The 14062-nt window shown below is 37.9% G+C and overlaps 1 protein-coding gene across 1 annotated transcript; it reads right to left on the reverse strand.

Annotated features, from left to right (window-relative positions):
- Positions 1 to 1752: 1752 nt before the first annotated feature.
- Positions 1753 to 13854, reverse strand: LOC144633990 (BTB/POZ domain-containing protein KCTD5-like). Its single transcript, XM_078492927.1, has 6 exons — positions 13385 to 13854; positions 13200 to 13308; positions 8990 to 9084; positions 7782 to 7880; positions 6520 to 6651; positions 1753 to 4428 (listed from the first exon to the last, which is right to left on the reverse strand). The coding sequence occupies exons 1-6, from the start codon at positions 13523 to 13525 to the stop codon at positions 4399 to 4401; spliced, it is 606 nt and encodes a 201-aa protein (XP_078349053.1). The 5' UTR covers positions 13526 to 13854; the 3' UTR covers positions 1753 to 4398.
- Positions 13855 to 14062: the final 208 nt, after the last annotated feature.

Raw genomic sequence — 14062 nt, forward strand, 5'->3', positions numbered from 1 at the left:
CTGCCTTGTCAACTGACAAGCAACCAGGATCATTAAACTCCCCGTCCCCGTCCCCCTCCTTTCCAAATGTGTGCAGAAAATGCCCATCTATATCAAAAACCTTGATACAACGTTCAAGAATGTCTGACGCTATGAGATATTTTTCATATTCAACACAATGATAGGGGCAGGTGAACAAGCCCTCTCCACCGATTTTCCGTAAAAACTGGCCACTGGGAGAAAAGATTTTGATTAGTTTGTTACCTGAATCAGCAACAATAATATTCCCGTCACTGTCAACAGATACACCATAAGGATCCTTAAGTTGGTGGTCAAGACTTCCTTGCTCACCAAACTGGTTCAGATATTCACCCTGCTCACTGAAAACTTGGACCCTGTGGTTATCACCTCCTACCACTACAATATTCTCTTTATTATTAAAAGCTATCCCAGCGGGGTAGTTAAATTCCCCCTGTTGATCACCCTTTCTACCAAACGATCGTAAGTAAGTCCCATCACTACTGAATACTGAAACCCTGTTGTTACCAGTCTCTGTCACTGCAATTTCATTAAGCTCATTCACTGCCACTCCCCAGGGTCGGCTTATCATTCCAGCAGCCGTGCCTTCATGGCCAAAAGATAACACGGGTCTGTACTGTCTGGTTTTCACTTGAATGTTAAAGGGGCTGTCACAGACATGCTCCTCATTTACCTTCACTGATCCCTCGCATTTTCCAGTTTGTTTGGCAAAATAGCTGATCTTGAAGGTGCCATCTCTGTAATCGTGGACTCGCACTTTCGTTTCACAGTCTTGGTCTCGATGAGTTCTGATCTCCGCTGTTACGTGGTCACGCTCTTCGTAACATTGTTCTCCTTCAGCATTTCTTGTTGTCAAAACAAACCTTGCTTCAAGTCCAACAGTCGCTTCACTGATTCCCTTTCCTTCGGCGCTTGATTGCTGTGCATTAGTCATGTTGACGAAGGTTTTAAATGAGCCGATTCCTTCAGCGTTTATTTTGTCCAATGTTTCGTTTTCTACTAAAGTGAATCGACGATGGCCTTCAAGGTTAGAGTCGAATTTTTCTCTTCCATGGCTGACTTTCTCCTGAAAGATTGCGTTTATTGACGACGTATCTGTGTTCACGATCTCAGCGCCTGTGCTTCGTTTTAAAAGTGCTTCACTTTTGTCAATAATTGAAAAGAGAGAACTTTGTTCGGATTTGAAAATGCGTACAATGGAATCTCGTGATTTAATACTGTATTGGTCTGTATTTATCAGACTGATAACATTGGCCAATCACATTAGGTTTTATCTGTTGTGTGACTTCTTACAGACTGTCGATGTCCGCCAAGATTTCTAAAAGAATCTTGTGACCTATAAAGTGGCTTCAAAGACTGCGACACTCAGAAGTGTAACCCGGGATCTCATTTTTGTGTCAAACAATTGTATCTGATTTTCATTTACAAACGTTACTAGAAATTATGAATCTCTCGGTTTTGGACGCAATTTTTTTTATACAGGGAAATAACTAAAAGCCTTTTAGGGTAAGGGTTAGGGTTGGGTCTGGTTTTTAGCCTAATGCGACTTTTTAAAGGGTCTAAAAATTTGGCCTCATTCGCAAATCCTTCCCCATCACGAATATTTCTGAGTACCCGCCCCCCCCCCCCCTCCCTTCCCCGCACGAAATCCATCATGGAGGCTGTTGTGAATATGGTCTACGAGTAGCCTGCGAGCTAGCTCCTTTAGTTTTAAGTGCATCGAAAATTCTCTGATAGCAGCTAAAATCATCTTTATTGCCAATCAGTTACAAGGGCAATTTATACAGCTTTACAAAGGAAATATACAAATATACAAAAGATCACTATTAGGCAGATATTATCTATTTCACCGTGGATTGTTTGCTTGCTTGTATAAACGTAAATTTATATTTTATTAATTATTTGAAAACAAAAACTGAAAGGAAAAAGACAAAGGTATTAAAACTCATAGCTAAAACGGGTTCAATCCCATTGATTCGGGTGGAATCCCGTTCATGGGGCTTTTCCCGTGGGCAAATGAAGCAAACAAGAAATTTTAAAGTTATAAATTTTACAATTACCTAATTTTAAAAAGCAAATACGAGCAGGTCATTAGGCCATTTTCGTATTCTCTGCAGAATGCATTGGAAGTGGTTAAGTGCAATGGAGGCTATTGTGCGGAAATATCAAATCATTTGCCTCTACTGCAAGCAAGGTCCAGTCCAATTCGAGAATACGAAAATGGCCTGTTCTTTAAGTTTTCTATAATTTTGATCTCCCATATTAAAATGTTACAACCACAAAGAAAGTATTGCTCCAAGCTTGATAAGACACATTGATGTCACTTTGAAGACATTCCTCATTTGAGTACTACTTAAGACAAATGTAAGTTAAAAATAACCGTGAAATTCTTTGCATTTTTGTTACCAATAACTGGGCACCAACTCAGTAAGAGGACTGGTACCAACTGCAATCAGAGATTGAGCCTGCAGTATACAGGACTGTTGCTAAGCAACATCTCATACAGGTAAGTTAAGATAAGTGATCAATGTCTGCAAGGTTATTCACTAGACCAAAAAGTACAATAAAATTGTTTTTTCAGTGCTTAAGGAAATAATTACCACCCATATAACTGGCAAAACAAAATTAGAATTATGAATAAAATATTTATCTGTGAAACTTCACATGTACTCAATGGTTAAATAAAACAAGCTAACATGCAACCATGTTCTTCATGAAGGACCTGCTCACTCAGTCATTTTGATTTGTAACTACAGTAGAACCCCAGTAACTCGAACTCTGAAGGGAAATGAAAAACCGTTCGAGTTAGCGGGGTTTCGAGTTATTGGGGTAGATTGAATATTTAATTTGCCAGGTTAATAATTGATAGTTTACGGATTTTACAGCACTTCAGTAAACAGCACAGTGCAAATTCAACTTATCTCGTCAGAAACTCTAACACGATCATAAATTCTTAGGATAAGAGTGAAAAAAGGCTGTCAAATACGTAATCTGTTTTGTTGCTCTTATCAATGGGCAACCGTGATGAGTTGCAAGAACCGGGATTCGAGTTATCACAGTCAATTTGAACCAAATTTTGATCAAGGGGTTTTTGAGTTATCCAAGTTCGAGTTAACCGAGTAAAAATGACTGAAAAGTGAGTTCAAATTCAAGGGAAACGGAAGTTTGTTCGAGTTAGCGGGGTTGTTCGAGTTATCCGAGTTTGAGTTACCAGGGTTCTACTGTATTATTGTCGATAAAAAAATTACATCAGATTTTTTATGCATCCCTTATCTGAATGCTAAGGAGTTTCATCTTACATGGTCAAAATAGCCTTCAGATAGCTACAAAACAGTTTTTTTTTTCTTGAGACATTGATGCAAGACACGCAAGGTGCAAGGCTTGAGCTACATGTATAATGCGGTAGTTCGGTAGACTACCTGCAGGATGGGGGTGAATAGTTTCAGGAATCGATGAATATGGCCTTAAAAAGCATTCAGATTGTGGATTTTGTGATACACTGAGCTGATTTGCAGACTTCAAAAATACAGAGGATTGTAGATTAGCTGAGAATTTCGGGCTGGATTCCAGACTCTTCATGTCAGGAAGTTCAGGCCGTGGATGCTAAATCAAGTTCGAATCACTTTGGTGGGTCTTCATTGGTATGTTGGTGAAAATTGTGCAAAAACAAGCAATGAATCGAATCTTCTTAAAAATTGGCATACAAAAAGACAACATCCACCGTCCATTGCGGTGAAAGTTTTCAATTAATGTGGATTCGGATTTGAACGGGAAAAAAGCCAAAAATAACGTGGATCAGCAGATTTGCGTACCCCTATTCATCCCTCTCCTGCAGATTAATTTGGTAAAGAACTTGGCTAGTTAACTTGTTAATCTGTCTTTAGAGTTCTAGAAATGGGAAGAAGTCTTGAGAAAATGAGAAATACAGCAGCAGCAAGAGCTATCAAGACAAATATCTCCCGAGTAGTTCTTCCACTCTATAGAATTTAACAAAAAAAAGTTCTAAAGGTTGTGATTATTTTTATAGAGTTATTGAAACATTTTCAGGCAGACAATGCAAACAATTTAATAAAAGCTAATCCTATTTTATGTAAGATAAACAAGTATTATTTTATTATACACAAGAATTAAGCTAATAAATTTTGCAATTAAATTTGGAAATTTAGACCTTTCAATTCTCCCAAAACATTATCCTTAAAACATGTGTCATTACTGGTCTCTGGCAATACTTAGTCTCCATTCCCTACCATCCAATATTTGGATAACTGAGGAGGGTGGTGGGGAATAGTGGTTGGTTATGGGGGAGGGGGGAGGGGTTAGATGTCAACAAGCACATACAGATCACAATAACTTGAAATAAACTATCCTAGTTGCATAATGCTACATTCGTAATCCCCGCTGTCGTAAAGTCTGAAAGAAAACAACAAAAGCAATCAATGTTATAACTAACTGCACCAATAACATAGGGTATTACAATTTTAAAACTATAAAATTAATGTGTTAAAAATTATAATCCATGGCATTCCATAAATGCTTTTACAGACTGACTGAATGATTGACAGACCGAGGGATGAATGGACAGATGGACCGACTACCCGCCCACCCGGCCGGCCTACATACATCCATACATACATGAACTTAACATATTAAAATATTCAGGTAATGAAAGCTAACTGGGTACACTGAAAATTATATCCTTTACTTTGAACAGGTCTTTGGATTCTCCTACCATGATGATATACCTGCCAACTCTCACGCCTTAAGCGTGAGTCTCACGCCTACGAGTTGAAATCTCACGCCAACTCATGCTTACGAACCAATTTCTCACGCCTAGTTGAAAAATGTGAGTTATTACAACCATAGACCACACTTTCCCAAAATATTTTAGAAACTCAAACCAATGTGAGAAACGAGAAATCCATGTAAAGTGAGTAAATGACGATACATTAGGAACGAGGTCGTGTTTAGCAAAACACGTCCATCAGGGATCCATATTCGCAGTCGTCCGGTCGTCCGAGACGACTAAAACATTGTATGGGCGACCAAATGATTACATAAACTCGTCCGCTGGACGACTTAAGTTTGACTTAATAAAAAAAAAAAAAAAATTAAGTTTTCTTATGAGTTACTTGCGTTCTGACCACTTGTCATCCATTCATAACTTTTCGAAAACAGAACATAATTTGCAACTTTCTGTCGCGATAAAATCATAATTTTGGCCGCCACCTTGGCTGATGCGGTACTTTCCATCAATGAAATCATTGCAGGCTCAGTTTTCAAGCTCTCAACCGCTGATATTTTGTACTGCAGCTGCATCCGCGAAAACACGAGGCGATCGCATCAGCTGATGTTTCGATCAAAATTTGCCGTTATCTTGGTCTGGCGCCGCCAGCAAAGGAAAAAAAAGCAATGTTAACACTTCAGAAAAACAAACCAAATATGAATAAGAAGAGCAAAAGCGTTCTTTTCTTCTGTGGTTGCAGTCGAAGAGGCCCTGGCTTTCATTTGTGCCCGCATCATACGCTTCCGCAACATCGCAAGCCGCTTGGGGGCGTGATGTTTTGTGAAATTTGTAAACCGGCAGCCAAGGTAGACAAGTAAAAAGTCTCATTAACAAATACTTGTGAATCAAACTTTATTAAAACAGATTCGTTGTCTTGAAGATTTCATGTATACACAGTGTTACATATAATTATGTGATAATAACAAAAAAGTCAATTTTTCATTTACTTGTTGTACGGTCGCCATTCTTCACTTTTGAACGGGCAAGTAAAATTTTGCCAAGGCAAGTATGTCATCTTGTATACTTGCCCGGCTGACGACTTGGAGAAAAAATGAATATGGATCCCTGGTCCATGGACTGGGATCGGGATATGTTCAAAATGTCTTTGGAATACTTCGGACGTCTTCGGAAAAAACTTCGGACATGGTCGTATCGTCTTCGGAAATCCTGGCACTCGCTGGATAAAAATCTCATGCCTTTGACCCAGAAAAAGTTGGCAGGTATATACTGTTACAGGATGATGTCTTTTAAGGAACAAATTTCCAACCCTGGATTGCCCAAGATGAATTTTTTTTCAGAACACACTTGTTTTCCAATTAGTTTTTGAATTTCTTAATTCCTGGTACCGTTGTCAGCAATGTGCAATGGAAGTGTTGCCAAACAAGCTCACAAATCAAAACAGTTTTTTCCAGTTGATTTACTTCAAAATTCTTTGCAATTTCTTGGAAACAACTGGGATTGTCAGGAAAAAGGAAATAATTCCCAATTGTCTGAAATTTTCCGACTCTGAAAACCAGGTTTTAATTAATAGTGTCTTGCCCAAGAAGAGACCAGAATGTTTTATAATTATTGACTATTAGAAATCAAAACTCTAAGAATTCGCAGGACCCAAATAAATCCTAACCACTACCTCTTTGTCTTTCACAGTGTGAATACCATTATGTAGCACAAAATAATAGGCTTTAATTAAATCATTCTCATGTTTTCTTTTTCAATACCTTTGCCTTATCACTTTGCTCAGTCCCTGTTGCTCCTTGTTCTTGTGAATCGGACACATCTCTTGACACAACACATAAAAACTCTGCTTGATCTTCACTGCCATAGTTATAATTACTGCCCACACTTATAAGCTGCGATGTATGAAAATATTTCAAATTATCATAAGTTCAATAATAAAAATATTTTGGGTACAAATGTAAACAAGACCCTAATATATACCGCAATTAAACTGCACTGTCTGTTTAAATCCAAGACTAAATTTTTTAAAGGAATACATGTACATGTAACTATGACAACACAATTATTAAGAAAGAGTACTGATAAATACACACAATCAAGATTAGCATTTCATGAGGGTGAAACATAACAGCCGAGGGTCTGCTTTCTAAGGAAATTTCCAAACGTTTTGTTATTTTAGTTTTATTTATCACAGTTTGGAAGGCAAATTTAATATTATTAATATGAAAAGGTTCAAATTTAATATGTGAAAAATTTGTTATGAATGTAACTCAAGTCAGCAATTCAACAATCCAGATGTAAAAATACAGTCAAACCAGATGTTCTTTTGATGGGAACTTTGCAATGTTGCGGCGCAATGTTCCAATATTGATTGACAGTTTGCTCGTCACAACTTGCAACTTTCAATTCAAATTTGCCTGAGCAAGTTGCCAAGTTCCGGTTTTCATTTTGCCGTATAAAACGAGGTTGTACCACCTTTGTTTCAAAGAAACAGAAAATAATTGCCCCGTATTCGACTGTTCGTCAACAGAATGCGAGAAATAAGCGACAGGCTTCATTGCTAAGTTAGGAATTACGTTTCAAAATTACAAACGTAAGCCGTAACTTGCGGAGCAAATTTGAATTTTTAAGCGCAATTCCAAGTTTGGCGATTTCAACTAAGCCTGTCGCTTATTTATCGCAGTCTGTTGATAAGCAGTCGATATTAGGACAATTATTTCATCCTTCTTTGAGACAGGTGGAATTATTATGTTTCATACCGGAAAAATGAAAACCGGAACTTGGCAACTTGCTCAGGCAAATTTGAATTGAAAGTTGCAAGTTGCGACGAGCAAACTGTCAATCAATATTGGAACATTGCGCCGCAACATTGCAAAGTTCCCATCAAAAGAACATCCGGTTTGACTGTAACAATTTTAACCAAAAGTGGGCATCTGCACCCCCATCTGGCTAAAGGCCTGCCTAGACTCCCGGCGCACTAACCAATAGGCCAATGCATCTCCCACACAAAAATCACACTAACCTGTTCAAACCTCCATCCATCTGACATTGTTGAAACCATCTGAGTAAGTTCATCTTCATGACACTGTAATACTCTGTACACATGCTTCTTTGATTGAAGCTGGCAAAGAAATGTGCAACACCACATTATAATAAATACATTTTTAGCTGGTTTATTGACTTGTTGTTTGTTACAAGATAGAGCTTACATTACAAAAATAAGTGACATTAGTGCACCTTTCAATAAGATGCAAACTATGCTTAATCAATGGTTGCATTTTTGTTTTCACATCTGTGGGTTGTGATTGGTAGATTTTGATCCATTTCGATTGTTCCCTTTTTCAAGATTTTTTGATTGTTGTCATGGTTATAATTTTTGGCAGCGAAAAATGCAATTGTTAGCTGGGTTTTGAACTTCAGAGTTCATATGAAACACTACCACACTGATCTTCATAACTTACTGTGTCATAAAGATATGGAATGATTTAAAATCCATTTTTGATGTCTCTTTAATGGGTCGCACATTCTGGGAGGGATTTTTTTTGCAGGATTATGTTTAAGATTAATATTAATTAATTTTTCCTTTAATGTGTCTTTGTGATCTTTACACCATATTTAGATACTTTTTTGAGGCAAGGGGCAAATGTGGTGACAGTTTTTGTGTCAGATGAGTATTTTGGGAGGTAGGAAATTGCAGCTTCATTTAAACCTCCTGGTCACCATTTGCCATCTAGTGTGTATATACACCCCACTGGACTCTGGAGGCATTGCCCCATCCCGTACAAAGAAGTGTACATATACATGTTATTGGAAAGGAGAGGTTCTCTCGATATGAATTCAGTTACTGTGAAAAAATAAGGATGACTACGGTAAAATTCCGGTTATAAGCCCCCCCACTTAAAAGCCCCGCCGGTTATAGGCCCATCAACCTGGAAACGAAAAAAAACATCCGATTATAAGCCCCCCCCCCCCCCGGATATAAGCCCCCCTCTACCGAATGACAGTATTGATCAGGGCTAAATGTTGCTTTTTGTGCGTTTTTAACTTTAAAAACGTATTTCAATCAACACTCCCGAGGCTTGTTTTGAAACATTTTTTTCATTCCGCTTATAAGCCCTCCCGGATATAAGCCCCTCCGCTTATAAGCCCACCCAAAAACCCTTACCAAGTTGTATAAGCCCAGGGCTTATAACCGGAATTCTACGGTATATAAATAAAGGCAAAACTTACAGGGATCTTTAGACGTGCTTCTCTTGACTGTATCCTGTCTTTTATTATTCTAACAAGAGGGTCAATATTATAAAATTCTGCTTCCTCTAATACACCTAAGTAAAAGGAAAGGCATTATTAGAAATAAAGTAATTAAATCTTTCTGTATAATCCAGTTCAATCAGTAACTTCAAGACATATTGGGCCCATTCAAAAATCTTTCCTCCCGTGATTTTGATGACGACTTGTAAACAGTGTGGACCCTGCAAGCACTTTAAGTTCTACTGTTGTAAGCAACAATATGTATGTGTGATTGAATCTGGGGCAAATACTTTCATAAAACAGTAGACAAGTAAGTGCACAAAATTGAAAATAATTCAACCCTTTCTGAAGAGAATTTTATCCACATTGATACCGTAAAATGTTAGCTATAAGCCCCCTTGGCTATAGGCCTATATATACTTGTATCTACCCGCTAACGAAAAAACCCATCTTATTTATCAGCCTTTCCACTGGATGTTAGTCCAGGGGCGGATACAGGGGGGGGGGGGTGGATAGGGTGGATATCCACCCCCCATTTTTCAGTAAAAAAAAAAATTGAAATGTCACTTTATTTGAAATAGAAAAGAAAGAAAGAAAGAAAAATTAGCTCTCGCTCATGTCTGGTTGTTGTTACGCCACGTTTCGCCGTCTGCCGCCACTTAGGGTGAGGGTTAGGGTTAGGCCCTAATGGTCTGCCATCCACCCCCCCCCCTTTTGAAATCCTGGATCCGCCCCTGTAGTCCCATCCCCAACCAACTTAATATAACCATCACATACACTCACTAACATCCTCACAGAACATTGTACATGTTCTTTCAATAGAAATAGGCAAGAAATAAGTTTATAAATAGAGTGCAGATCAAAACATTATTTTAATCAGTCAGACTGGCTTTCTCACAATACATCTTTTAACAGAGCCTAAGTTGTATCTTGTCAGCTTAAATGGTTTTTAATGCTGCTTTTAAGACAGCCCCTCCCCCCCCCCCAAAAAAAAAAAGCTCCTCCACATATAAGCCCTCCCAAAACCTCTTACAAAGATGAATAAACCCATGGCTTACAAAGCTCAAGTAACATGCGCTCAAAATCTTCTTCCATAGTACAAGTGTGAGGAATCGTGTCGTAAAATATCATCATCAAGTCTCCTCGCACCAGTAGGCGCATAAGGCCGTGTCAAAATATATAGAAACAGAAATGGAGCATGCACAGACATTGTCTTGTGACCTGTCAGCCCAAGTTATAAGTCCAACTACAGTCAAACCCTTTTCTATATGGACGGCAAAGAGACAGGGAAGAATTTTAGTATCATGGAGATGTCTGTACTACAGAGGTAGAGTTTATATGATTTTTTGCCACTTTTAAACCAGATGAACTATCTGTGATATGGAGGTGTCCATATTATAGAGGTGTCTATAATGATTTATATAATAACCTGAATTCTCCGCTTTTTGATTGGTTCTTACTTATGATCTATTAGAGTACAGACGCATAGATGACGTCACGCGGTGGTGTGACTCATGCATGTGATCAGAGTTCATAGTCTAAATCAGAGTTGTCGGCAAAGTTTTTCAAACTTGCGGGGCCACAACAAAGCAAAAAAGTTCAGCTTAATTACAAATTTACAGTGAGAAATAATATGCCAAGCATTGTTCACCTTTCGAGGCATTTCACTAGGCTAAACAAGCTTGAAGAAGACAGTGAATTATTTGAGAAATTATTGAAATCTGTATGAAAGTTTTTGACCGATGTTGTACAGTTGGATGACGCCACGGGAAACAAATGAATGGCGGTTGAACGCTTAGGTTAATGCTTAAAGATTTGAACAACTTTCCAAATTGGAATAAAGGTTAGTTTTTTCATTGACTTCAATATTTTACCATTTTTCTGTTTATTTAATCGGTTAAACAGTGCTTCGTGGTTACGGAAACTTTATCGTGAAATGAAAACAACTTAGCTCAACGGTAGCGGCATGCTCACACTGCAGTGTACTGAAGTCTTGTGTTATTATATAAAACAAATAGATTCCATTTTGCCATGGGTCTGTTCAGTTAGAGATCACAGAAGATGTCAAAATGTGGTATGATCATCAGTGACCCACTTGCCTAGCGGCTTGTGGGCCACTTTTTTGTTCATACCACATTTTGACGTCATCTGTGATCTATAACTGAACAGACGCACGGCAAAATGGAATCTATTTTTTAAAATCCAAAACCCTTCCATACAGATGACAATAATAGACCCATAAAAATGCACTTTGAACAAAAATTAGCCTTGGAATTATTTTGACCTACCATATTTATTTGGCTATAAGGTGAGCAATTTTTATACAAATTCACCCTAATATTTGATAAAATCTGAGCTCTAACTCAAAAAAATCTGAGCTCTAACTCAAGCTACTGTATGTTGGTCATGATCATGAACTTTTTTTATTTCTAAAGGAGCTGTTTGTTTATAGCTGAATCGATCTGTTCACTTTACTATCAGTGTCATATTCATCATCTGTCTCCTCATCCTCTGCATCGGTGAATATTTACAAGTAAGAAGTTTGGGGTCTTGGCTTATATAACCAAATAAATACTAAGGATGGGCCGATACTCGATACCAAATATTCGATACATCGACATTTTGATAATGTTGAAAAGTATCGATACTTTCGAAAAATATCGCACTTTCGATACGTTTTCGATACTGCACACGTGACCTGAGCCTGAGGTCTTCTGGTCAGCACCTGAGGTTTAAAAATGCACTTTTGCGCAAACAAATATTGATTTTCTTGTCAATATTTGGATTTTTTTAATGCCTTGACTTGATCTGGTCCATAGTAAAACAAAAAGACAAAAAATCAACATTCCTGGCTAATATTTATAATGCCAAGACTGTCCTTTGTATGGTCAGACAAATCACGTGACATACCAATGACGTCAGTACGGAAATGACGTCACAATATCGATATCGATATCGATATCGAGAAAAAAGGCAAATATCGTATCGATATCGTATCGTTTTGAAAAACCGGTATCGGCCCATCCTTAATAAATACTATATTTCATAGCATTTTCCCCTGCATTCTCTATGAAGCCTCAACTGCAAGCTAGTCCCAGGCTACTGGGAGAATATGAATAGCTTATGTCAGTATGAAGCTAGCTGCTGTCCACATGGAACTACTGGCTCAAAGCATTAGTCACTAAATACTTATCGCATACAGCTTTTGCTACGAATATCGGGAATGTACCCAACATTGTGACAAGAATGCTTCTTTTTCTTACTAACAGTTAACAGACACAAGCATTAAATTCAGTAAATCTTGCCTGTCCATAATAATAATATCAACAGCCATGTATGAAAAAAATTGTCATACATATATATGATTGCTGTGAAATTATCTGTGCTTCAATGGATTGCTCTTTTTATTTGAGCAACTTCTTAAAGAAAACCCTTTAATTTGTTTACTTTGCACAACATTGTTTGTTCGTAAGCTGAGGATTACATGTCACATGAAAATATGTTACTTGTGGAAACATACACCATAATAATTAAAGCATATTGTAAGCTTATAGAGCAAGCATCAAAGAATTTGAACAGTGGCAATAATTCCCAAGCTAAAATCTAGGCAAAATATTTCGGAAATCGATGATTAGGCGTCCTTTATGTTTTCAGAATACCTAATCGGTAATGTAAGAGGCGAATGCTCTTTTAAAGGCTTGAAATTCTGATAAATGTGAGTACAATTTTCTGCTAGTTCAAAATTGACATGGCGGCGTGTATGCATGTATCTACAATGCTCATCGCTGTTAATTTGTTTGTGTTCTTTATGTCTGTGCTATGATTCTTAGATGCAAAGGCATATACTGTAGGCCTTCTTCGACACACGAATCATTTGAAAAGTATGAAAATGCTTCTAGAATAACCCGGTTATACCCGTAGTACAGCTTACACAATGATATTTCTGCAAGAACGAAGAATACGGTATACACTGGGTTCTTACGAAGCGCGAAAAAATAAGCTTATTACCAACAGAATGCCCTTTGTACGATTGTAAAGAATTGTGCATAAAACTAGGAAAAAGAAGGCATTCGTAACGGCAATTCCCAAACCCAATCGCTCCAACTTGAATGTTTACATAGCAAAATACCTAGGCGAAGTTATCTGAAAAGCAAGCAGCTTAAAACATGTGAACTTTGAAAGAACTCACCTTCTTCGAGGAGATCTTTATCGATTATAAGTTTGCCATGCCGTAAATAGTTTAAAACTGGTCCAAAATAGCGAGGATCTCGATCGATCATGTACGCACCGCTCTCGTCCTGAAATGTCAAAATGTCCACTGGTTAGCTGGGTTGAATTCGACAAAACTTCGAATGGATGCAAGCGTTTTCTCACCTTATCCGACGGTAAATCTGGATCTTCTGCGCAGAGCCGATGTAAAAAGGAGTTTGGATGTCTACAGAGCGTTTGTTTTGTCGTTAAAAAATACGTTCCACCGACGTTTAACTTCACCCAGTTATTGCCTGGAGTAGCCATCTTGAACACATCGTGTTATGAAGATGAATTGGCCGAAAGATAATAATTCGTTGAATCGTATTGATTGGTCGGCGACAATGCTAAAAATAACTTTCTATATTTAGCACCAGTTAACCTGGACAAATTCACCTGGCTTCCCTGATCTAAATCTGTAAATTTCCTGCAAAGAAAAAGCGTTTTGGAAAAGAAAGGCTCGCTTACGAGAGCTTCCGATTATTTCCGAAGATTTCCGACCGAGAATCAACGCTTTTCTACGCCCACGCAATGGTCCTGAAATGGTGCACAGCTGCAAAGAAAAATAAAATTGAAATTCTTCAGGTTTTCGCATCGTTCTGGGTTTTCCGCTTGGTTATCAAACAAAAATCATAACTTAGAATTTCTTATAAAGCACTATTCTTGCAAGTTTTTGCTTTGGGAACGATTGCCTCAAAGAAAATGCTTTTTCCACTCAAAAATATTCCCCGAAAAAGCCGCTTGAATACATCTGAATGCAAATAAGTGGTGAGCTAAACAAGAAATTAATCCACAAGTCAGTCT

The sequence above is a fragment of the Oculina patagonica genome, chromosome 12, assembly GCF_052425735.1.
Source record: "Oculina patagonica isolate OP01 chromosome 12, crgOcupat, whole genome shotgun sequence".
Taxonomy (NCBI): domain Eukaryota; kingdom Metazoa; phylum Cnidaria; class Anthozoa; order Scleractinia; family Oculinidae; genus Oculina; species Oculina patagonica.